The sequence below is a fragment of the Neurospora crassa genome, linkage group IV (assembly GCF_000182925.2).
Source record: "Neurospora crassa OR74A linkage group IV, whole genome shotgun sequence".
In the NCBI taxonomy this organism is placed as follows: domain Eukaryota; kingdom Fungi; phylum Ascomycota; class Sordariomycetes; order Sordariales; family Sordariaceae; genus Neurospora; species Neurospora crassa.
In genome coordinates, this window is record NC_026504.1 from 3,682,781 (window position 1) to 3,705,419 (window position 22,639).

The 22,639-nt window shown below is 53.6% G+C and overlaps 7 protein-coding genes across 8 annotated transcripts; 4 read left to right on the plus strand and 3 right to left on the minus strand.

Moving 5' to 3' along the window:
• Nucleotides 1-316: 316 nt before the first annotated feature.
• On the plus strand, nucleotides 317-6,811 carry NCU04350 (chitin synthase 6). Its single transcript, XM_951238.3, has 3 exons — nucleotides 317-1,271; nucleotides 1,330-5,028; nucleotides 5,088-6,811. Exons 1-3 carry the CDS (start codon nucleotides 970-972, stop codon nucleotides 6,544-6,546), a joined length of 5,460 nt encoding a protein of 1,819 aa, XP_956331.3. The 5' UTR covers nucleotides 317-969; the 3' UTR covers nucleotides 6,547-6,811.
• A 182-nt stretch (nucleotides 6,812-6,993) lies between these two features.
• stk-58 (serine/threonine protein kinase-58) lies at nucleotides 6,994-8,892 on the minus strand. Its single transcript, XM_011396106.1, has 2 exons — nucleotides 8,515-8,892; nucleotides 6,994-8,454 (listed from the first exon to the last, which is right to left on the minus strand). Exons 1-2 carry the CDS (start codon nucleotides 8,724-8,726, stop codon nucleotides 7,182-7,184), a joined length of 1,485 nt encoding a protein of 494 aa, XP_011394408.1. The 5' UTR covers nucleotides 8,727-8,892; the 3' UTR covers nucleotides 6,994-7,181.
• A 323-nt stretch (nucleotides 8,893-9,215) lies between these two features.
• On the minus strand, nucleotides 9,216-10,206 carry NCU16822 (hypothetical protein). Its single transcript, XM_011396107.1, has 3 exons — nucleotides 9,917-10,206; nucleotides 9,736-9,845; nucleotides 9,216-9,674 (listed from the first exon to the last, which is right to left on the minus strand). Exons 1-3 carry the CDS (start codon nucleotides 10,061-10,063, stop codon nucleotides 9,584-9,586), a joined length of 348 nt encoding a protein of 115 aa, XP_011394409.1. The 5' UTR covers nucleotides 10,064-10,206; the 3' UTR covers nucleotides 9,216-9,583.
• A 986-nt stretch (nucleotides 10,207-11,192) lies between these two features.
• NCU04348 (ribosome biogenesis protein) lies at nucleotides 11,193-15,145 on the plus strand. The gene is made up of 4 exons (XM_951236.2): nucleotides 11,193-11,371; nucleotides 11,430-11,500; nucleotides 11,567-14,167; nucleotides 14,225-15,145. The coding sequence occupies exons 1-4, from the start codon at nucleotides 11,293-11,295 to the stop codon at nucleotides 14,954-14,956; spliced, it is 3,483 nt and encodes a 1,160-aa protein (XP_956329.1). The 5' UTR covers nucleotides 11,193-11,292; the 3' UTR covers nucleotides 14,957-15,145.
• A 140-nt stretch (nucleotides 15,146-15,285) lies between these two features.
• Nucleotides 15,286-17,671, plus strand: NCU04347. Of its 2 annotated transcripts, XM_011395779.1 has the most exons (4): nucleotides 15,286-15,874; nucleotides 16,458-16,503; nucleotides 16,580-16,732; nucleotides 16,924-17,671. In XM_011395779.1, exons 1-4 carry the CDS (start codon nucleotides 15,448-15,450, stop codon nucleotides 17,531-17,533), a joined length of 1,236 nt encoding a protein of 411 aa, XP_011394081.1. In that variant the 5' UTR covers nucleotides 15,286-15,447; the 3' UTR covers nucleotides 17,534-17,671. The 2 variants fall into 2 exon arrangements, with proteins under 2 accessions (XP_011394081.1, XP_011394082.1); XM_011395780.1 differs by having other exon boundaries at nucleotides 15,839-16,503; nucleotides 16,924-17,638.
• A 398-nt stretch (nucleotides 17,672-18,069) lies between these two features.
• On the plus strand, nucleotides 18,070-20,954 carry NCU04346 (hypothetical protein). Its single transcript, XM_951234.2, has one exon. The coding sequence runs from the start codon at nucleotides 18,719-18,721 to the stop codon at nucleotides 20,573-20,575; it is 1,857 nt and encodes a 618-aa protein (XP_956327.1). The 5' UTR covers nucleotides 18,070-18,718; the 3' UTR covers nucleotides 20,576-20,954.
• On the minus strand, nucleotides 20,879-22,596 carry NCU04345 (adaptin ear-binding coat-associated protein 2). Its single transcript, XM_951233.2, has one exon. The coding sequence runs from the start codon at nucleotides 21,984-21,986 to the stop codon at nucleotides 21,162-21,164; it is 825 nt and encodes a 274-aa protein (XP_956326.1). The 5' UTR covers nucleotides 21,987-22,596; the 3' UTR covers nucleotides 20,879-21,161.
• Between the last annotated feature and the right edge of the window lie 43 nt (nucleotides 22,597-22,639).

A 22,639-nucleotide genomic window follows, 5' to 3' on the forward strand; every position in this document is an offset into this window, starting at 1 on the left:
CCATTCATTCCATGCATTTCCACACTGGATCGCCGAGTCTGGTGGTTGACCCCCCCTTCAGACCTTTCAGACCGTTCCAATTGATAGGTGTGCTAGTGTGGTTCGAGCCGAGCAAGCTGAGCCTCCCTGCCACTACTACCATAGCCTGTGAGAATTGTCGCTGTTTCCTTCCACCCGCCCGCCAACCCCATCATCTTCCACCAAAACTTCACTCCATCATCCACTCGCTTCGTTCGCTGGGTTGTCGCTTCCTTGTCTCTGTCCGCTCTTGCCCATCTTCTCCCCCATTCTCGCTTTACACTAGCGTACCTACCTAGGTAGTGTACACCCCCCTTCGGTCACTCGCTTCCCCCCCCCCCCTGTGTACCTTACCTACCGCCGCCTGCTGCTTGCTGCCCGCCCCTGCTGCTGGTGCTGCTAGCTGACGGGCAGCTAATCTGCAACATTCCGGATTTTTCGAAATCCGTTTCCTTTGCATCCGTCCCGTCGCAGGAACTCGACTTCACCTGCTGTCTGTCACTGTCACCGCACCGCTTTGCATTGCTTGTCGTTGACGTTGGCCGCCTTCACTCGCTTTGGTGGTTCTCTTCGTCCGATCTTTTTGCGCGATCGGTGTCGTCTCTCGTTTTGGTCCCATCTTCATCTAATAATACCACACACTACTACCATTACCACTACCACTACCAAGCAGACGGTACCAAAGAACGCGGTTGAAGCATTTGGCAGAGGATATCGACTATCGAAGCATCCACTACTGACCAGAGCTGAAACAACCACACGCGAAGCCTCAATCGCACAATTACTCGGCGATTATCGATACTATATACACACACTTCGACCACCACCACCGCTCGTTCGCATCGCTGTCCTTGTCGGTGAGGAAAGGCGTGGGCCAAGTCTACGCTCTTGTTCCCCCCAAGGGGCTCCCGGAATCCATCTGACACTTTGCCGTCATCCCAACAACACACCATGGCGAACCGCATGTCAATGTATTCCATGGCCTCGGACGCCGGTATGGGCGGACGGGGTCCTGGTCAGCAACAGCCATCCCAGGTCTCTACCACGACTCTTCTCAACTCCGTACACAACATCTACCTCTCTTCACAACCATACCGTCTGGACGCCGGCACAAGTCTCGTCGTCAACACATGGCTTACGGCCTCCCAAGCTGGTCCCGATGGCCACGTTGGTGGAACCGTTGATGGCGCTCTGGCTTTGAGGGCATGGGAGCACGCTCGTCGCCGTGCTGAGGATGGATGTATCATTCTTGGGTATGTCCTTGCTTGACCTACACACTTTGTCTGGTACTAACAGGTGAATGACTGCTAGATCACTGCACAACTCGACTCCTTCGCTCTTGCGACCCTTCCTGTCCACCATTCCCCTTGAGATCCCTGCCTCGGTGTACAAAGCACTCGATGCTATTGAACCGTTCCTTCGCTGTGTAACCCCTTACAACCCCTCCACTCCGAGACAGACCGGCTTGGCCGTCACCTTGACCCTCAACCTTACAGGCAACCTTACTGCCGCCTCACTCTCGCTCACACAAGGTGGTATCGACACCGACAAAGGCTTGTTGGGTGTCCCCTCTGAGCCTGGATACAGGGCCTTTGATGTCTTTTACTACCTGCTCACCACGGCCTCTACCCCCGCCGAAAGAGAGTTCCTTGGGCTCAAGGCCGCGTCTCAATACAGTCTTCTCGCCCGGTCCGGCACCTACGATCCCCCATCCTATCTTCCTACCGCCGATGATGGTGCCGCTGCCGACGACTTCAGGTCTGCCCTCAAGGACATCGGCATCAAGGGCTCTTCGCACCGCAACCTCATCTCGATCTTGGCCGGCCTTCTCAAGCTCGGCAACACACTCGATTACAATGTTGACCAAGAAGTTTTGGAGGAAATCTGCGAGGATGTCGGTGGACTTCTTGGTATCGAACCCGAAATTCTTGCCAGGCAACTCAGCACCGACGACCGGGCGACATTGATCGGAGGACTCTATGAGGCTTTGGTCGATTGGGTCATCAAGAAGGCCAACGATGCTATTGCCGTGCAGATGGGTAAATCCAGAAGTGGCGATGATTCTAGCGACGGTGCCTCCCGGAGTGGTGCGCCCACTTCCAACGAGGACAGTGGCGATACTGTCTGCCTTACTGTCCTCGAGATTCCCGACCAAAACTTGGGCAAGGCTATTGCCATGCGGGGCATCTTCGACGACACTCAGGGTATCAACTCGGAAATGAAGGCTGACGGCGTCGAGGTGGTTCCTGTTTCCAGCTCGGTTGTGCGGGAAATGCAGAGTGCTGTTGCAGAGTGTGGTCCTGATCTGGGTGTTATGGTTGGCTCGGTTGGCCGGGAAAGGCAACGCCTGATTGAGAAGCGCGAGGAAATCTTGGAAAAGACTGCCTTCGCATCAGAAGATGAGGGTTTCTTGAGGAAGCTCTTGCTCCCGGTTCCCACCGAGGGTATCAACCTCGGCCGCACTGGCCGTGTGGATGTTGCGGATCTTTTGAACCGCAGTCGTGCTTGGTATCACCTCTGCATCCACCCCACAGACGACTCACCTTCTAGTCTCGCTGCCCTTCCTGCCGTCAACTCAGCCTGGTCAGCTGGAGCTGTTTCTCGCCAGCTCCGCACCTGGAGGCTGTCCGAGTGGGCCAACAGACGCAATAAGCACATCGACTACACCGCCGATTTTGATCACCATGAATTTACTCAGCGATATCGGCCTCTGGGCTGTATGGATGGCCGTGACGGTATCGAGAGCTGGATCCTGGAGCGGGGCTGGAGCAACGGCGAGGTTGTCGTGGGCAACGAGAGGGTATGGATGAGGGAGAGCGCGTGGTGGGAAGCCGAAAGTATGTTGGACCTGAAGCCCATGGAAGCTGAGAGGCTCAACAGCATGCGCAACCTGATGGCCCCAGGGGCCATGGGCTCGGGCTATTCTCACAACGGAAGCGGCTTCTTCCCGCCTCAGGTACATGCTGACCACATGCGTTCTCCCTTTGCCGATGGAACCTCCAACGGGAGCTACGATCACCTCGCCCTCGGTGGTAATCTTAGCCAAAACAACCTCAACCCGAGCCCCGCGCGTGCTCCTTCCGTTGCCCCTACGAACATGACTGGCATGCGTAGCGGTGATTACGGTCTTGGTCCCAAGGGCGATCAATACAAGGGACAGGTCTTCTACAACGCTGAAGGCCAACTGGTTTCGGAATTAGAGCCCGACCTTGCTGAGGGCAAGAAGATCGAGGAGCGGCCTATCTCCTCCCAAAGGAAAATTTGGGTCTTTACTGTTTGGGCTTTGACGTGGTGGATTCCATCTCCATTACTCAAGTTCGTCGGTCGGATGAAGCGGCCTGACGTGCGTATGGCATGGCGTGAGAAGTTTGTTCTCTGCCTCATTATCGTTCTTCTCAACGCCATCATCGTTTTCTGGATTATCTTCTTCGGTCGTCTTCTTTGCCCCAATTTCGACAAAGCCTGGACTCTGGAAGAAATTCAGAATCATGCGGCAGGGGATGACTTCTGGGTCAGCATTGACGGCAAGGTTTACGACATCACCAAATTCTGGAGATTGCAGCACAGCGACAACAACATTGACACCACGTCGGATGTAATGATGCCGCTTGCTGGCCAAGACCTCTCCGCTTACTTTGTCGCGCCTCTCTACATTACCTGCCCCGGCCTCGGCATCGCGGATTCAACTACGTTGCAATTCAACACTACCCCTGAATATGTTGTGGCCCAGCATATCTCCGGCCCCACGCAGCCTAATATTCGGAGCAAGCTCTCTGAAAGATACTGGTATACCGAGAGATTCTTGCCTGCCATCAAGGAGTACTACCATGGCGACGTGGTTTGGGATTCCAAGAAGATTAAGCAGGAAGGCCTGGATTGGAATCACCCGTGGTTCATCTACGAGGATCTCGTTTACGACATGACCGATTACATGTACACCGCCAAGCGTATGAATAACGATGCTACATACACGTTCATCGACGCCAAGATCACCAACATGGTCAAGAACAACCCCGGCCAGGACTTGACCGAGCAGATTAACGACCTGATTGATCGCGCCAGTAGCAACACGACCCAGTATAATAGTGTTATGAACAGTCTTAACTGTGTCAAGAACGCGTTCTACGTTGGCAAGCCCGATTTCCGTTATTCGGCCAGGTGTCAAGTCAACAACTACATCTTGCTTGCATTTTCCGTTATTATCTGCAGTATCATCGTGGTCAAGTTCGTGTCGGCTCTTCAATTTGGATCCAAGAGACGCCCTGCTCCCCAGGACAAGTTTGTCATCTGCCAGGTGCCCGCTTATACCGAGGGTGAAGACTCGCTGAGGAAAGCCCTGGACTCTTTGACAGCCCTCCAGTACGATAACAAGCGGAAGCTGATCTTTGTTATTTGCGACGGTGTCATCGTCGGTGCTGGCAACGACCGTCCTACTCCCAAGATCGTCCTCGATATTCTCGGTGTTGACCCCAAGGTTGACCCACCTGCCTTGGCCTTCAAATCCGTCGGTACTGGAGCCGAACAGCTCAACTACGGCAAGGTCTACTCTGGATTGTATGAATTTGAAGGGAACGTGGTACCTTATATCGTGGTTGTCAAGGTCGGCAAGGAGTCTGAGCAGTCCAAGACGAAGCCCGGTAACCGTGGTAAGCGTGACTCGCAGATTCTGCTCATGAGCTTCCTCAACCGCGTCCATCACCGTGCGCCCATGAATCCCTTGGAACTGGAAATCTTCCACCAGATCAACAACATCATCGGTGTGGATCCCGAACTTTACGAATACCTCCTCATGGTCGATGCCGATACCTGCGTTCGCGAAGATTCTCTCAACCGCCTAGTGGCAGCCTGCGCCAATAACGCCAAGATTGCCGGTATTTGCGGTGAAACCAGTTTGCAGAATGAGGATCTTTCGTGGTGGACCATGATCCAGGTTTACGAGTACTATATTTCTCATCACTTAGCGAAGGCTTTCGAGTCTCTCTTTGGCAGCGTTACCTGTTTGCCCGGTTGGTAAGTTTTGCCGTTCCTCCGCTCACTGATTGTTGTAGGCAATACTGACAATTCAATAGTTTCACCATGTACCGCTTGCGTACTGTTGACAAGGGAAAGCCGCTCATTATCTCGGATGATATTATCCGCGAGTACAGCGATTGCTATGTTGACACCCTCCACAAGAAGAACCTGCTCTCGCTTGGTGAGGATCGTTTCCTCACCACGCTCATGACCAAGCACTTCCCATACATGTCTTACAAGTTCATTCCCGATGCCTACTGCCAAACGGCCGCCCCCGAGACTTGGAGCGTTCTGCTGTCTCAGCGTCGTCGTTGGATCAACTCAACCATCCACAACTTGGCTGAATTGATCTTCCTCGACGAAATGTGCGGTTTCTGTTTCTTCTCAATGCGCATTGTCGTCTTCATCGATCTCTTCGGTACTATTATTCTTCCCGCCACTTGCGTCTACATCGTTTATCTCATTTACACGGCCTCCTCCCACACTGCACCGTTCCCTCTTCTTTCGATCATCATGATTGCGGCCGTGTACGGTCTCCAGGCGCTCATCTTCATCCTCAAGCGCCAATGGCAGCACGTGGGCTGGATGATCATCTACCTCCTCGCCTTCCCCATTTACTCCTTCATCCTGCCCATCTACTCGTTCTGGCATCAGGATGACTTCGCCTGGGGTAATACGCGCGTTGTCATTGGTGAAAGCGGTAAAAAGCAAGTTGTCGCCGTCGACGAGGAGGGCTTCAACCCCCGTGCCATTCCTCTCCAGCGCTGGGACGAATATGCCCTCGCCAACAACCTTCCCGGTCGTCGCGGTGGCCCTCTTGAGAAGGGTATGGACGAGCATCTGGGCGGTATGTACGAGGAGACCTACGAGGTCGATGACATGAAGTCAGTCTACTCTTCGGTCCGCCAACCGTCCGTTCTTACTGGGTTCGGCGGTCGCGGTGCCGGAGCTTACATGCCCCCTCACAGCCCTGGTTTCCCGCCCAACGGCGGCGGTAGCGGCGCCATGACCCATGCCAGCACCTTTGTCGGCGCCTCCCCTTTCACCGAGCAGAACAACCTCATGAACCGTCAGAGCATGGCCTCGATGGGCACCATGGTCGAGATGCAGCGCCGCGCCAGCCCGTACCAGGACTTCCCTGGCGGTCATAGCCGCGGCCCCAGCCAGGGTGCTATGCGCTCCATGACCAATACGCCTCCCGCTCTCGGCGCCGGCGGCATGGTCAACGCCCGCCTGTCCACGGCCACGGGCATGAGCCTGGGTATTCCTGGACACCGTCCCGGCATGAGCCACTCGGAAAGTTCGCGGTCGTTTGACTTTCAGCGCAGCACTCCCGGCCCCGATGACCAGATGATCATCGAGGCCATCCAGGGCGTGCTCCGCGAGGTTGATTTGGACACGGTGACGAAGAAGCAGGTGCGGGCGCTGGTGGAGCAGCGGTTGCAGACGGAGTTGGTGGGTGAGAGGAGGACGTTTATGGACAGGCAGATTGATAATGAGTTGGCGAACATGTGAAGTGGAAACATGTGATCTGATACATGAAGGATGGAACCTGATTTCATGTCATAATGGATGCCGGGTATTGAAGTGACATGGATTGGATGGGTTTTTGGATCATTTTATCGTTTGTTTAGTGGTTTGAGACAAAAAAAATATTAATGGATATAGTAGCATAGACACTATCTTTTTTGGGAATACTTGGTAATTTCTTGGCTTCAAGTTTTATTGCATAGTTATAACATATCATAGCAATGTATCTCTTTGCATTTACACCCACGACGAGACTGAGTTTCTAATTTGTTGGTTAATGGTTGATGTTTGGTTGGCGTCATTAAGGAAAGGCACGATGAGGAATATGAATCTTGGATGTAAATGTTGAGTTCGAAATCAAACAAGTATGTAACATCGAACCGCGTTTCAAGCCACGTCCATCTCACTGGTCGATTCGCTTTGAACCATGAGCAGGAATAAACACAACAGTCTATTCTCCAGATTTGACGCGTTGAAGTCATATTTCTATGGACCCTCTTTCAAATCTCCCAGCCAAATACTATATACTCATAACCGGCAGGGCAACTTGACATGCGATCTATAACAGCGTACCGACCGGCCGACCGACCGACCGAACCCGACATATGTAGTATGTACACTCAATATTCGATCTTACCCACCCCTTTCAACCTCAAGTACACATCCGTGCCCCATCCGTACAAACTCTGCACCGCAATCCCTCCCCCAAAGTACTCAGCATACGCCCTACTCAGCGGCAACCCATACCCCAGCCCGGCAATCGTGCTCCCGCCCACGCCCGTATTCGAAATCAGCCCCATGGCCTCCTCCCCCCACGCCCCCGGCGACTCATGATGATCATCATCATCCGCGTCGTTGAACGTTGTGAACGAGTATCTCCAAATGTTCGGCAACACCGCCGGGTTAATGCCTCCTCCCCTATCTCTGATCCTGATCGTCACCCCGGGCGCACGGTCATGTAGCGGGATGATGCCATGCTGCGCTTGTTTTTGTTGTTGCTGTTGTTGTTGTTGCGCTGCTGCTTTTCCTTGCTGACTCGAAGAAATCGAATTCGAACCCGAAGAAGAAGATGAAGAAGAGTTCTTTTGGGAAGAATTGGGAGGGCAATAATCCGAGTAAACGCCGGGTGTCGCCGCGCTGGCGGAACTGCTCGCCGGCTCGGGCGCAATGGTTACCACGACCGGCTCGCGGCTCATGCCGTTTTCCACGGTCGCTCTGAACGCGTTCTTCAAAAGTTCCGTGACAATGTATTCGAGGTGCATCGGCACAAACGCAAAGGTGGCGTCCGGCTCGCCGTCCACCACCCACTCGGGGCGCACGCCGTAGTTGAGCTCGCAGATGTCGGCGACAAAGTCACCGCATGAGTCGATCACGCTGGCGGGCCGCAGTGTCGTGTCGATGACGCCAATGTAGGATGGGTGCGTCTTGGGCTCCGGACAGAGCGTGGGCGAGGCTTCCGGGTCGAAGTGCGGCGTAGAGCTGTAGTGCAGAGCTATGTGCTGCTCGGCTACCAGGCGGGTGCCGATGCGCGCGCGCAGGTGTTCATCGAGGAAGCGGGTCACTTCGCTAGGGGAGATGTACTTGCGGCATTCGATGAAGCCCTTGGCCAGGATGGGGATGGTGTCGGTGTGGGTTTGGACGAGCTCGGCGAGGACCTGGGTGAATTTGATCTCGTCGTCGAGCGAGCTGATGGTCTTGCCTTGCCAGGGGAGCAAAGTCGAGAGCGAGTGCTGGTAGTTGTTGTAGATGCGCGAGATGTTGGGGTTAGAGACGACGATGTAGGGCAGGTTGCGCAGGGCTTGGATGCGGTGGGCGAGGCGGATGGGGAGCAGGGAGAGGGTGAAGCGCGCCGAGGAGAGGAGGGCTTCGGCGGAGAGAGGGGGGCGGCCGTGTCTGGGAGAATGAAGCCATTGTTAGATCAACGCCTTGGATAAAGTGGAATTGGTTGTTTACTTGACAAGATCGGCCAGACTCAGCTGATGTAGAGGCTGGTTAGCCAGCCATGGGACTTTGTCCTCTAGCTCATGGCGACTGCTGAGCGGGCGGTCGTAATGGGGTCTCGCGATATTCTGGTTCAGGATGGAATACAGTCTCGGGTAGTTTGAGGAGCTCAAGGCGGCCTTGAGAGGGCTGGGAAACCTCGACGGCCTCGCGATGGATTTCATGTCGGCATGTTGTGCGGTCGCGGGTTTCTGTTACGAGACTGAATTTGGGACTACAACGTACTTCCAATTTTGGTGCAACAAGTACGTAGGTAGGGTCCGGTGGAGAGTGCCGTGTTGCTTCAGTTCGTTGTCATTCGGTGGTGTGTGTGTGTGTGTGTGTGTGTGTGTGTGCGCGCGGGACGGCGATCAGCGCCGCGATGGGATGACATAGGTAGCAGTCCACGCTGAAACAGGGTTATCGTGGTCCAATCGATATGCTAGGCGATAAGGGGCTGCCCACAGGCCGCTTGGAGTAGGTTGGAGCACCTTGAGGACTGGGCTGGGCTGAGGAGGGCTTCCACTTCCACTTAGGTGCTTGTGCTTTGGCTGTGCTTCCCGTTCTGTCTCCTCGGTGCTGTCGGGTCGGTTGCTCTCTCCTCCATCCAGCATGACGCATCCCCATTGCAAGTCTGGACTTCCTGGTTGAACACATCCCTAGGCACAGTCAGTGACACGATTCAAGTCAACATGTGCAAATTGGAAATCTTTCTTTGAATTCATAACAATCATCAAATGGCCGCCTTTATCTATTCCAGTGGAGAGTGTCACTGGAACGACAGCGAAACCGGCAGGTAAGCCCCGGGCCCCCTGTCGCTGTCAACACTATGTAGCTGAGACTAGGTAACCTCCGTCTCGCTGTTACCCCGCGATTGGTGCCCCGCATGAGATCCATCACCAGATCATGCTTCTCTCTCTGAGCAGGCGACTGTAGTCTCATCCTATACCTGTCCTTCCCGGGCTAATGTCATATCATTCCCAATGTCGTTGTCCTTGACGCCTAATGCTTCAAACATGCTGTTGAAATCGGATGCGCTCTTTTACTGGGTCCTGACCTCCTGGTCGGCCTCGACGCCCTTGACGTGCTCGTGGTTCTCAAGGGTGAAAACAGCGCCCTCGGGATAGATGGCCCTGCAGTTAAAAAGAGAGGGTCAGCTCTTGTGTCTAATTCTGAAGACGGAGGCTGTCATACTGGAAGGCCTTGATGAGGGTGTACTCGTGGCCAATCTTGCCGCCCTGCGCCTTGACGTCCTCCTTGGTCTTGGCGATCTCCTCATCGGTAGCGGTGTCCTTGAGGGTAACCTGACATAGTGAACAGCTGAGGTCAATAAGAGTCTTATGGGTAGTGTGAGGCGCGAGTGCGGCATGCTTACAATGTAAGAAGGCATCTTTGCGGTGGTGGGAGGGTTGTTTGGTGAAAAAGTTGGTGTTGCTGTATGGAAATGTTGAAACAGAGTGTAGTGGTTGGTCGTGAACTTGGAAAGTCGGTACTGCGTCTCGAGGAGCGGACGAAGGAGCATCTTATACGTGATCAAGGGACATGCACAAGTGGACTCGAACTACCTACACCACAGATGCACATGTGCCAGATAAGCGGCAATCATGCTAGATTGGTCTTCCTGCCACGCCGTCAGGAGCCACAAGTGACGCGGCACCAGGGACATTAGCATTCTCTGGAGCGGATGATACGTCATATCCACTTGGACCAGACTTGCTGCGCCTACCGCAGGTCGTTTTGTGACTTGTGACACTCTTTTGGCTGCCAGGCGTGGGGATGACAGAGACAATCCTTCATCTCAGCGCCCAACAAGACAGCCTTGCACACAACCACCTAACGAGCGCTTAGGCGCGGGCTGAGACACTAGGAGTGGTGTGGGAGGATGGATCCAGTCATCTTCCGACCATCTTGCTACTCAGGATCTTGGATGTTGTTACCTATCTGTTGTAACTCTGAGCCTAGCCTATACGCCATACCCTCCTCATGTGTGTAAATCGGAAACCCTCCTTCCCGCGACAATTACGTATGTAACCCTCAAAATGGTGTGTTATGCAAGAAGGGCTGCCATGGCCCATGGCTGTTTGACTTTGCGGGCCCATTCGACGTTCCTATGTCGAGGCCGCAAGTTATCAACTATGATAGCTCTTTCATGGTCTCGACTCTTCTTCAACCGTTTGTTGGGAGGTCCCTGAACAATCCAATGCATTTACATAGCGTGGTATGTAGTCTCCACCAGTGAGGGAGGGCTTGGTACAATAGAGGTAGTTAGGTTGGTCATGCTCAAGACAGCACAAGATATCTCAACCACCCAACGGAATATCTTCGTATAAACCTTTGGAAATAGTTACTCCGAAGACACAGCTCACCCAGTAGTTGGTTGAAGATAAGAAACGGGACTATACGTTGGGTTCGTCTGTTGTTCAAGGTTCCAAGACTTGAAGGTCGGGACTGCCTGTCAGGGTCTCCAACTCCCCGCATGCTGCCACTGCTTAGTAGCGGGTGCTGCCGGGGATAGGTCCCGTCGCCTGCCGCGGAAAGAGGTCCCACTATTCAGGTATCTTATCGCTTATCGATAAACGTCTTGGCGTTCCATCAGAAAACCGACTATCCAAAAAATTTGGACAGCAGCTTTTTGGCAGCAGTTGAATTGGGAGCGAGTCCCGTCGCATTTCCACTTGCACCTGTTTTCGCGACCGCGTGTCCATCTATACTACTGAACTTGCAAAAAGTTCACGGACACCAGCCGTAATCATGGCCGACGTCCAAGCCCACAAACCCCATCGGGCTTCCAAGAAGTCCAAGGAGAAGGGGGCCTCCAAGCATACAGGTGGTATGTGTATTCAATTGTTTCTTTTATCGTTACTATCCACAGCTGACCGTCCCTGCAGAAAAGAACCCCAAGGCCTTTGCCTTCTCCAATCCTGGTAAACTCGCCAGACAAGCCGCCAGATCCCACGATGTAAGAAGACATTCCCTCGCTCCATCCTTCAATGACTTCTTATAATTAACTGGTCTTGTTCCGCAGATCAAAGAGAAGCGTCTTCATGTCCCCGCCGTCGACCGTCTCCCCGATGAACCACCCCCAAGACTCGTCGCCATCGTAGGCCCCCCTGGCGTAGGAAAGACCACCCTTCTCAAGTCTTTCATCCGACGATATGCAAAGGAAACCATCCAAGATCCGGTGGGACCTATCACGGTCGTCACCTCCAAGAAGCAGAGATTGACCTTCATCGAATGCGCCAACGAACTCGAGGCCATGGTCGATATTGCAAAGGTCGCCGACATTGTCCTTCTCATGATCGATGGAAACTTCGGCTTCGAAATGGAGACTATGGAGTTCCTTAACGTTCTTGCCGCCACGGGTATGCCCGGCAACGTCTTTGGCATCCTCACCCATCTCGACCTGTTCAGGAAGCCCCAAGCACTAAAGGAGGCAAAGAAGAGGTTAAAGCACAGACTTTGGAGCGAACTCTACCAGGGTGCCCACCTTTTCTACCTTTCCGGTGTCCTGAACGGCCGTTACCCCGATCGCGAAATCCACAACCTCTCCCGCTTCTTGTCCGTCATGAAGAACCCCCGCCCGCTCGTTTGGCGCAACTCCCACCCTTACACCATCATCGACAACTACCGCGATGTCACCCACCCCACCCAGATTGAAGAAGACGAGAAATGCGACCGAACGATTGAACTCTCCGGTTACCTCCGTGGTACAAACTTTTCCGCCGAGGGCCAAAGGGTACATATTGCTGGTTTGGGCGACTTTACAATCAAAGAGATGGAACAATTGCCGGATCCTTGCCCGACTCCCGCTATGGAACAAGCGCTGGCCAAGGCCAGTGGCAAGACTGGCAGAAGGCGACTCGACGAGAAGGACAAAAAGCTCTGGGCGCCCATGGCGGACCGCAGCGGCTTGAAAATTACTGGCGATCACATCGTTATCACTAGGGAGAACGGCTTCACATTTGACAAGGATGCTGTGGGCATTGAGCGCGGCGAAGGAGAACAGCTCATCATCGACCTGCAGAACGAGAGGCGTCTCCTTGGTCAAACGGACGAGGGTGTCAAGCTGTTCGCGAGCGGACAAAAGATCAACCAGCTCCCTGTCGAGGACGAGGATGTCGGAAACACTGGCCGCAAGAGCCGAAGAACCGCCAGACTTGCCGATGGTGAGAGTGGTGAACCGCCAGAGGACGAAGGCTTCGAAAGCGGAGAGGAAGATGAGATGGAGGATGGATCCGATGTCGAGTCCGAGTTCAACGAGATGAAGCTGGGCAAGATGTTCAGGAAACAGACCGACGACGACCAAGAAGAGGACATCGCCTTTGCCGACAGTGACTCCGACCTTGGTTCGATATCCGGCGATGAAGACCAAGGATCCGACTTTGACGATGACGAGGACGACGAGGAGGATCCTGAGCTCAAGTGGAAGGACAACATAATGGAGCGCGCAAGTCAGATACACGGAAGGAGGAAACCCTTCCGCGCTGTCGACTTGGCGAGGTACATGTACGACGAGTCGATGGCCCCCACAGAAGCCATCAAGAAATGGGCCGGTCAAGACGACGAGGAGGAGATCGAAGAGAATATCGAAGAGGACGACGAAACCTTCTTCCGGAGGACTGGCAAGGAGGACAAGGAGGACTCTTGGGAGGATCGCATGATTCCCAAGTTCGACTACGAACAACTAGAAGCCAAGTGGTCTGACAAGGACGCTGTCGAGGCTCTCCGAAACAAGTTCGCCACCGCCAACCTACTTGACGACGCTGAGGGCGAGGGCGAAGATGGTTCGGATTTCGAGGGTCTTGATGACGAGGACGACGATGATGAAGGTGACGGTGCCTTTGAGGATCTCGAGACAGGGGAGAAGCACGGCGCTGACGACGAGGATGAAGAAGAAGAAGAGGAGGAAGGAGAGGAGCAGCCAGCAGAAAGCCTTGAAGCCGAGCGTGAGAAGAACGCCCGCCGAAAGGAGGAGCTCAAGCTTCGCTTCGAAGAGGAAGATCGTGAAGGTTTCAAGAACGACAAGGCGATTGCCAGGCGAGAAGGTGGCAATGATGACGAGTTTGGAGAGGACGACTGGTATGATGCTCAAAAGGCCATGATCCAGAAGCAGCTCGACATCAACAAGGCGGAATACGAGAACCTTGATGAAAGCCAAAGGATCGCTGTCGAAGGCTACAAGGCCGGCAAGTACGCCAGGATGGTCATCGAGGGTGTCCCAGCAGAGTTCGTCAAGAACTTTAAGCCACGGATGCCGATCGTTGTCGGAGGTCTTTCGGCCACGGAGGACAGATTCGGCTTTGTGCAAGTTAGAATCAAGAAGCACCGTTGGCACAAGAAGATTCTCAAGACGGGAGATCCCCTCATCTTCTCCCTCGGCTGGCGCCGATTCCAGTCTCTTCCCATCTACTCCATCTCTGATTCTCGGACGAGAAACAGGATGCTGAAGTATACTCCGGAGCACATGCACTGCTTCGGTACCTTCTACGGCCCCCTGTGTGCCCCCAATACGGGTTTCACATGTTTCCAGTCCTTCTCTTCCGCCAACCCCGGGTTCCGTATTGCGGCTACCGGTACAGTATTGAGCGTAGACGAGTCTACCGAGATCGTCAAGAAGCTCAAGCTGGTATGTTACCCTCCGCCCTATTGTGTATGGTGTTTTTGATGCTAACAACTCGTCCAGACCGGTACACCATACAAGATCTTCAAGAACACGGCCTTCATCAAGGACATGTTCAATTCGGCGCTGGAAATCGCCAAGTTCGAGGGTGCCTCCATCAAGACCGTCTCGGGTATCCGCGGTCAGATCAAGCGCGCACTCGCCAAGCCCGACGGCCACTTCCGTGCCACCTTTGAGGACAAGATCCTGCTCAGCGACATCGTCTTCTTGCGCGCGTGGTACCCCATCAAGCCGCACCGTTTCTACAACCCGGCCACCAACTTGGTCGGCTGGCAGAGCATGCGTCTCACGGGTGAGGTCCGCCGCGACCAGAACATCGCCACGCCGCTCGACAAGAACTCGCAGTACCGCAAGATCGAGCGCGAGACCCGTCGGTTCAACCCTCTCCGTGTGCCGCGTGCCCTCGCGGCCGAGCTGCCCTTCAAGTCGCAGATCATCCAGACCAAGAAGCAGAAAAAGGAGACGTACATGCAGAAGCGTGCGGTCGTCGTCCGCGGCGAGGAGAAGAAGGCGCGCGATCTCATGCAGAAACTCACAACGATCCGCAAGGAAGTGGTGGAGAAGCGCAAGGCCAAGAAGGCGGAGCAGCACGAGAAGTACAAGAAGAGCCTGGAAGAGGCCGAGGAGCGGATCAAGAGCAAGGAGAAGAGGGAGAAGAAGGCGTATTGGGAAAGGGAGGGTAAGAAGCGTGGTCCTAGCGGCGACCAGGGTGGTGGTGGTAAGAGGAGGAGGTAAATGTTGTTGTCGTCAAGGGGAAAATAATTGCTTGTTTGTTTCAGTCATCATTGTCATCATCATCACCTGGGTTCACTTTTGGGAGTACTATTACTACTGTATATAGAGAGGCATCCACATCCATCGATTCATACCCGGGAAAGAAATTGTTTCTTTTTTGCTAGCACGAGCGAAAAGCATTGGTTGAGATATTCGCTAGTTGGTTGGTGGGTGGGTGGGTGGTCCTAGAAGTACTTGTTCGTGTGTGGGTGTGTTTTAGGGGTTGCATTGTAGCACAAATTGTTAGTGCATACTTGCCACTTGCCTCTGTTGCGGATTGCTCGATTTGGTTCCACTGTTCACGACGACAACCTCATAGTTTTTCGTTTCACGGCAGCAACACTCCCTCGCCTTTTTCCCCAATCATCTATCTGCCCTATTCGAGCGTTCACTCAATTCTCAGTCACATTCTCGGGAACACACAGCACGATTTGCCCAACAACCAACACAATATGCTCACCTTGACCACTCGTCAATCCTTACATCACCACCTCCCTTCATCACTTCCCCGAGTCCTCCTCCTACCCATCATAGCCACCAAACGTCTCCTATCCTACACAGCCAAGACATCATCTCTGTCCTTGAAAGCAACTCCCATCACCACCCGCAAACTCCTTCTTTCTCCATCCCCAAACATCAACAACCTCCAGAAAAGATCTCTCCACCTAGCACCTCCCTTCCTCCTCGACGACTACACGCCCCGCTACCTCCAATTATCTGAAGTCGACGCGGCCAAGAAACGATCGCAAGCATATGCTCACCTGGCCAAGTGCAACTTGTGTCCAAGGAAGTGTGGGGTGAATAGATTTGAGAAGACAGGGTGGTGCTTGATTGGGGAGAAGGCGAAGGTGAATGTTATTGCGCCGCATTTTGGGGAAGGTGAGTTTTTTTTTTTGTTTTATTGTTGATTGGTATTCTTCTTCTTCTTCTTCTTCTTCTGTTATCTACGTATTTTGATCTGTGTTTTCCCATTACCGTTTGTTTGGTTTTTTGGATGTTTGGCTATCAGGGTCCCGGAGGGTCTGGAGGGAGGACCTGGTGGCGGATGCGGATGCGGGAGCGGATAATGTTCAGTTCAGAAGCCAAATGTTCTGGGGTTCTTGGTCAGTCAAACAGCTCGGTCTGTTGGGATTGTTCATCAGTCTAGATGTACACACTGTGATGCTGGCAAGGGGCAGGTTCTGGGTCATAGCGGGTAATTGGGTGTCATAACCGCGCAAGGGAGAGAAGAAGGCGGTTCGGGGTATCCGAAAGAGTAAAGGGGAGGGATTGGTGAGTGTCATTGGATGGGAAATTTCCGTGAAGATGATGAAAGAAGGGGTTTCTTTCTCCTTGCCACGTTCGATCTAGAAGAAGAAAGAACACGGCAGAGTGGTGGCTTCTGGTGGCTTGCTTGCTTTCTCTCAGCATCATCATCATGTAAGGGACGGGAAAAATTGACTGAAGTCATTTGTGACCACAGAACCATGCATTCAGGGACATCATGGGAGTGGTTCGGTTTTCTTCAGGTGCGTACTTGTCATGATGCAAACCGAGTAAGGAATCAAGGAGAATAGCATCGGACTAACTACGATGTCGCGAAAGCATGTGTAACCTCCGCTGCGTCTTCTGCCAGAACCACGACATCTCTCACCAACGAAACGGCATGGATTTGACTCCCGAAGAACTAGGTGACTGGTACATGAAGCTGCAAGAAGTCGGAAACGTGCACAACATCAACCTTATTACCCCTGAACAGTAAGTCCATGTCCTACCTACGTTCCCGCCTCCCCAGCATTGACCCCAGATTTTGGCCGATCTCGTACAAATCTACCTACTACCTACCACCATCCAATTTACCGTGCCTCCCCAGACGGCACGGCAAAATCACAAAGACAAAAAGTGGCTGACGTACATCTTTCTCTCTCCTTCCTTTCACGAACAATTAGCGTCGTCCCCCAAGTAGCCCTTTCCATCCTGCACGCACGGTCCCAAGGTCTACGCATCCCCATAATCTACAACACCTCCTCCTACGACTCTCTCGAGTCCATAGCTTTGCTCGACGGACTAGTGGACATTTACCTGCCCGACTTCAAGGTCTGGGAACCGTCCACTTCCAAACGGCTGCTCAAAGCAGATGACTATGCCGCCACGGCGCGGGAGTCCATCAAAGCTATGCATGCGCAAGTCGGGGACCTGTGTTTTACTGGTGATGGTATTGCGAAGAGTGGGGTGCTGGTTAGACATTTGGTCATGCCTGGCCTCGAAGAGGAAGGGGCAAAGATTATGAGGTGGTTGGCCGAGGAGGTGAGTAGAGATGTGTTTGTGAATGTTATGGAGCAGTATAGGCCGAGTGCGCATGTGGGGAAGGTTCAAACCAGAAGAAAGACACATAGAGGAGAGGAGGAAGCAGAAGGAGACAAGCAAGAAAAAAGACGGTATGCCGAGATCAATCGGGCTGTAAAGGGGGAGGAGGTGGAGAGTGTTCGGAAGGCGGCTGAGAGGGCTGGATTATGGAGGTTTTGTGATCCGCCGAGGCATGATGGGTTTAACATTTAGACCTGCGTCATATGTTAACTAAACTAGACTTACTAGATCTCCTTGGTGTTCTCCCTTTTTTGAAGGTCATGGAAGGTTTAGTTTGCGCTTGCTATTCTCTGTTGTTTGCCTTCTAGAATTGTCTTGCTTGCACACGTGGATGTTGTTATCAACAACGTTCTTCGGCTCCGAACTGGGAAGCTCCGAAGTCCGGACTTGAAGATCGCCTCTCCGAGAAATTGAACTAGGGAATCAGGACCGAGCAAACATAAAGCCGCGACTCCTCAGGAGTCAAGCCTCACAGTGCCTCACTGGTCTGATTCTGCTTGACGGTCTTGGACGGGTGTTTGTCTGATAAGTCCTGAACCAAGGGACTCAAGTACGCAAGGCAATTGGCCTCTCGGATGTTTTGCCCGATTAGGGGTCAGCCACCAGCAGTCTCATTCTTTGGGAACGTCAAGCCACCGCACGAGGCATGAGTGTGTGTCTTCTTTGTTTCGAACTCTAATCTTGTTCCGAAAAGGGGGCTTGCTCCAGCTTATACCTAGCCGAGCGAGAGAAAAAAAAACACGCCCAAGGCCTACGCCACTCCCTCCTTCATCTTCTTTCAAGGGTAGTAGAACCACCAAGGGCCTGCCTGACCCCGCAAGCAAAAACGCCCCCCCCTTTTCAAGGGAGAACTAAGAAAACTAGGATGTCTGTGATGCGTTGGGTATTGTTCCAAGAACAACACCCAGGCCAGTCGCCTACCGTGATGGAGGGGCGGCTTTGTCAAGCAACCAGCGGGTCTGGAAGCCACGAGGTCGAAAAGCCGGGCTAGACCTTGGCGGCTTCCGGGCCCGAAGTGATGAGTGGGTGGGATGGCCATAATGAAATCATTATCGGGAAGATTCCAGTCGAAGACGAGGAGGAAAAGTGTGAATGAGCGATGAGCGCCTATAGCAAGCCATGCGTTCTTGGCTTAGATATATGCCCACCTCAAGGAAGCCTGTCTCATGACCACCGAGGGGTATCTAGCTGGCTGTGGGGGCTTTGCGTTGCTGGAGTTGATATCCATAAACTTGGATCAACTCCTGGAACAAGTCGCACAAGATCTTCTCTCCCGTCACTCCCTCACTCACTCCACCCGTCCCCCTTCTCCAAGTCTGTTGTGAGAGTCTCTGTCGGTCTTTCCTCCATAACCCCATTCCTTGTCGCATATACAACATGTCGTCTTCAGTCAGCAGCAGCCATGGAGGGCAAGCTACCCTCATAGACGGAAGGCCACCAAGCCCAGCCATGTCGACGACCACCACTCTCTCACCACCCAGCCCAGTCATTGGAGGGGGAGGGGGAGGAAAACATGATCACCACCCAAGCATCATCTCACATGATGCAATGGCAGACGTCAAGTCCAAGATTGAGAAGCTCGCCAAAGAGCTAAAGCAGCAGCAGCAGCAGCAGCAGCAATGCCGTCAGCAGTCAAGCAACAACAACACTCGTCCAATACTCCCCCATTTGAACACCGATAGCATCATCACCGCCACCACAGCCAAGAAAATAAACTTGACTAGACCTGTACTATCCCCTTTCTCTCGAGCCAAAAGCCACCAGCTCCAGCAACACGGCCATCAACCATCCACTCCCGGCCCCGTCATCCCAGGCCTCGAACCCGCCTCCCGCTCTCTCTCCGATCTTCACAACGAACGCTCCTACCTCTTGCATAACTTGCAAACCCAAGGCGAGCGAGCCACGCGTTTGTATCAGCGGTATGCCCATCTCGAGGCTAAAAAGGAGGCTTTGGCCTCTGCCACCTCTCCCTCAGACGGAAACAACGCCACTGCTTCTTCAGTTGGCAGCAAGAAGAAGAAGATCAAAAAGGACCTCTCCCTCCTCCGCAGCCGGATCGCCGAGTCCACGCAGCAGGAACAGCTGATCATGTTAAGGCTGGGCGAGATCCATGTGGAGTTGGTGAATAGGGGAAGGTGGGTTATGACGCACCAGCATCAGTATCAGCACCAGCATCAGATGGTGTATTCGCCAATGTCCGCTGTGATGGAAGGTCAGCAGGGGTATTTCGGTCATCATCAGTGGCATCAGCAGCAGAACCATGGTGGTGGTGGTGGTATCCCGGCGACACCATCCTCCGCCGACACCTATTCCGTCTCGCCTGTGGGAGGGGATGAGTACCTTTACACCCCCTCGGTCTTGAGTCCGCTTTCTCCTTCCTTTGTGCCTGGTGGAGGTGTTAGTTTCTTTGAAGATATCTGGACTCGACCATCCCAAAACTCACAAGACCACTTTACCTGTCCGGAAGAAACCCTGGCCCCTGCCCCAGGCCCCGAGCAAGAACATGAACACCATCACCCAACCGAGGGACAAGAAGAAGAGGAAGAAGAAGAAGAAGAAGAAGAAGAAGACGACCAAACACCCAAACCCAAAACTTCTTTCCAAGACCTCCCTCTAGACTCCCCAGCAGTTCCTCTCTCGGCAGTCACTCCCAAGTTCAGCACCACCACCAGCACCATCAGTACCGTCAGTACACTACCCTCCGAACACCTCGCCACCCCCATCACCCCTAGCAGAATCCCATGGGACGAATACCCGTCCGACTCTGAAGATGACGGGTCATTTGAGAGTTTTGATGCGAGCAGTTTTACGCCTATCGGCGTGACGACTATGAATCCACTGACTTGTGACGATTCTTTGGACAATGGCTCTGGCTCGGGCTTGGGCTCGGGCTCGGGCTCAGGGTCTGGGGTGATGATTTCTGAACCGGAGGAAAACCATGATGAGGAACATGAAAAAGAAGGTGAAGCAGAAGAAGACGAAGAAGATGGGGAAAGTGACGAATCCGCTTCCGAACCAGGGGATTTGCTTTCTGAGCAACAAAGAAGGACTGCTTCGTTCTCACGGGGTGGTGATGGCTGGACTAAGGGGAAGAACAACAACAACAAGCACAGGAGGCTGAGCATGCCTAGCTTGAAGAACCTGTGGCCTGCTGCGCTCGCGGCTGTTGGTGTTCAAATGGGGTTGGAGGAAGAGGAGGATGTGCCGGAGTTGAAGCTTGATACTGTTATCTAGCCTGTTCCTGGTTTTTTTTTTTTGGTTCTCGAGGTTTTCAAGTGGGCTCTTTCTTGCACTCTATGGTGGAAAGTTGGCAGCGGAGTTTGTGGCACTGGCGGACACTTTGTTAAGATGTGAAAGAGGACAAATCAAGTTCCCTATGTAGGCGTTATCTGGGAGGGTCAAGGATATATGCTTGAGTGTTGTATCTTGGAACTTACTTACTGGCTGTATTGGGCATTGCGCCAAGGAGCTTTGGGATACAGTCAACATTTTCTGTCCGAACAAAAACATCAAAATGGCGGGAAACAGGGAACGAAACGAGCCGGAAGGTTGTTTATGATTAGGTATATTAGCTCTGTATAGTTGTGTAAGCTTGTAGACAAGTCCTTTTGCCACTTTGATATCGTATGGCCGTTTCTTGTCCGTCTTATCTGCCAATGTCGCTTTCCGCGTCCCTGATCCGTAAATATCCTGTATGATGTTGATGATGATGATGATGGTATATGCGCCGTACATCTTGCTTGCTTGCTGACTTCTCTAAGCCAACCCCAGCCAGAATTGCCGTTCCGGTTTCCTTCATTTTCCTTCCTGACTTTATTCCCTATTCAAACATGCCGTTCGGTCCATCATCGAACCCTAACTCCTGCGCAGATGGTTGTCTCCTGTGCGCAGCACGTCCACTGCTAGGCGGAGGCGGCAAGAAAGGCATTCCTAACCCGCCGCCACCTCCAGTCGACGATGGAGGAGGAGGGAGCGAAAAGGCCGACAAAGGAGGCTGTGAATTGCTGTCCAGGTCCGTCGACAAGGGGCGATCCTGCCTTGCTCTCCTCCCAAACTTGGTCCCGCTCAAGTTCACCGTGATCGTTTCGCCCTCCTTCAAGCTATAATCCTTCTTCTCCTCGGCCTCCTGTTTCTTGCTTGACTTGATCAGGGGCGCCACGCCCTCGATGAGGCCCAGCGACTTTTGCGCCTCCTGCAGGGCCACGCCAAAGTCGAAAGACTCGCTGCGCTCCTCGAAGCCGACGCCGAGCATGGCCTTCTTGCCGGTGGTGGGATCCTGCACGCGCAGGGCAAAGAAGCGGCTGCTGTCGATGGTGGCCTCGACGACGGCCTGGGTGGTGTAGGGGGCGGCGGCGATCAGGTCGTTTGTGGCAGGGTCCTCGAGCACAATGTCGACCTTGACCGTGTCCTTCTCTCCAATCTGCTCGGGCGTCTGCGGCGGGATCGAGGTCTCGATGATGCGCACGCGGCCGGTGAAGATGTGCGCCTTGGGGTCGGCGGTCCAGTCGGCGGCCATGTGGCCCTTGGTCGAGCGCATAGGGGGGATCTGGTAGATGTGGACCGAGGAGGAGGTGATGTGGAGGATGCGCTGGATGGCATCGGCCGGGAGGGGGGCCTGCGTGGCCGGGTCTATGAGGGTCGTCATGATGTGTGTTGTGTTATGGTGGTGGTGGTGGTGGTCACGGTCGTAATGGTGTTTCTGTCCTTGTGATTTGCTTGCTAGCGTACCTAGTCCCTATGTCGGCAACTTATAGTCGACGCTCAACAGGAAGCCAGGGGGGGAAGAAGAAGAAGAAGAAGAAGAGACTGAAGCCAACATCGCCAACCAACGGGTCCATACACCTAGGTAGTTTCAAATGCCCGATGAAGAAAGAGACAATGACGGTAAAGGGTCCTCCGCTACTGTAGAAACCCCTAAGTTAGCTTCACATTCCCCTTGCTGCCCCTGTTCCATGGAAGCGGACGGCGGGGCGGAAGCCACAGGAAGTACCTAACAGTGGTAGCAGCGCAGATGCCAGGGGCAGCCTGGAGTAGAAAGGATCCACGCAGCCCCAGGGGGGACCCTCAGTGTTTCGACCCTGTAAAGAGCCCCCGAAAGGTCCGTGAGGTGACTGGTGGGCGGCGGTGACAAGCCGCAACACCTGGCATGGAAATCACCCAGGGCAGCAACAACCCCGCTAGGTAGTAGTGTACACTAGCAGCTGCCGATAGCGGGGCACATACCTAGCGGGCATGAAATGGAAACAAAGAATGGCCGGAGAGCTTCGTTGACGTGCAGTAGGTACACTCAGTAGTAGG

Excerpts from the sequence above, each read along its gene's own strand:
- NCU04350 (XM_951238.3), top strand. The coding sequence starts at position 970 with ATGGCGAACCGCATGTCAATGTATTCCATGGCCTCGGACGCCGGTATG. Across the intron at positions 1,272-1,329 it reads GATGGATGTATCATTCTTGG|ATCACTGCACAACTCGACTC; the intron begins GTATGTCCTTGC and ends AATGACTGCTAG. Across the intron at positions 5,029-5,087 it reads GTTACCTGTTTGCCCGGTTG|TTTCACCATGTACCGCTTGC; the intron begins GTAAGTTTTGCC and ends ACAATTCAATAG.
- stk-58 (XM_011396106.1), bottom strand. The coding sequence starts at position 8,726 with ATGAAATCCATCGCGAGGCCGTCGAGGTTTCCCAGCCCTCTCAAGGCC. Across the intron at positions 8,455-8,514 it reads AGTCTGGCCGATCTTGTCAA|ACACGGCCGCCCCCCTCTCT; the intron begins GTAAACAACCAA and ends TCATTCTCCCAG.
- NCU16822 (XM_011396107.1), bottom strand. The coding sequence starts at position 10,063 with ATGCTCCTTCGTCCGCTCCTCGAGACGCAGTACCGACTTTCCAAGTTC. Across the intron at positions 9,846-9,916 it reads CAAAGATGCCTTCTTACATT|GTTACCCTCAAGGACACCGC; the intron begins GTAAGCATGCCG and ends TCACTATGTCAG. Across the intron at positions 9,675-9,735 it reads ACCCTCATCAAGGCCTTCCA|GGCCATCTATCCCGAGGGCG; the intron begins GTATGACAGCCT and ends TTTTAACTGCAG.
- NCU04348 (XM_951236.2), top strand. The coding sequence starts at position 11,293 with ATGGCCGACGTCCAAGCCCACAAACCCCATCGGGCTTCCAAGAAGTCC. Across the intron at positions 11,372-11,429 it reads GGCCTCCAAGCATACAGGTG|AAAAGAACCCCAAGGCCTTT; the intron begins GTATGTGTATTC and ends CCGTCCCTGCAG. Across the intron at positions 11,501-11,566 it reads AAGCCGCCAGATCCCACGAT|ATCAAAGAGAAGCGTCTTCA; the intron begins GTAAGAAGACAT and ends CTTGTTCCGCAG.
- NCU04347 (XM_011395779.1), top strand. The coding sequence starts at position 15,448 with ATGCTCACCTTGACCACTCGTCAATCCTTACATCACCACCTCCCTTCA. Across the intron at positions 16,504-16,579 it reads AGTGGTTCGGTTTTCTTCAG|CATGTGTAACCTCCGCTGCG; the intron begins GTGCGTACTTGT and ends ATGTCGCGAAAG. Across the intron at positions 16,733-16,923 it reads AACCTTATTACCCCTGAACA|CGTCGTCCCCCAAGTAGCCC; the intron begins GTAAGTCCATGT and ends ACGAACAATTAG.
- NCU04346 (XM_951234.2), top strand. The coding sequence starts at position 18,719 with ATGTCGTCTTCAGTCAGCAGCAGCCATGGAGGGCAAGCTACCCTCATA.
- NCU04345 (XM_951233.2), bottom strand. The coding sequence starts at position 21,986 with ATGACGACCCTCATAGACCCGGCCACGCAGGCCCCCCTCCCGGCCGAT.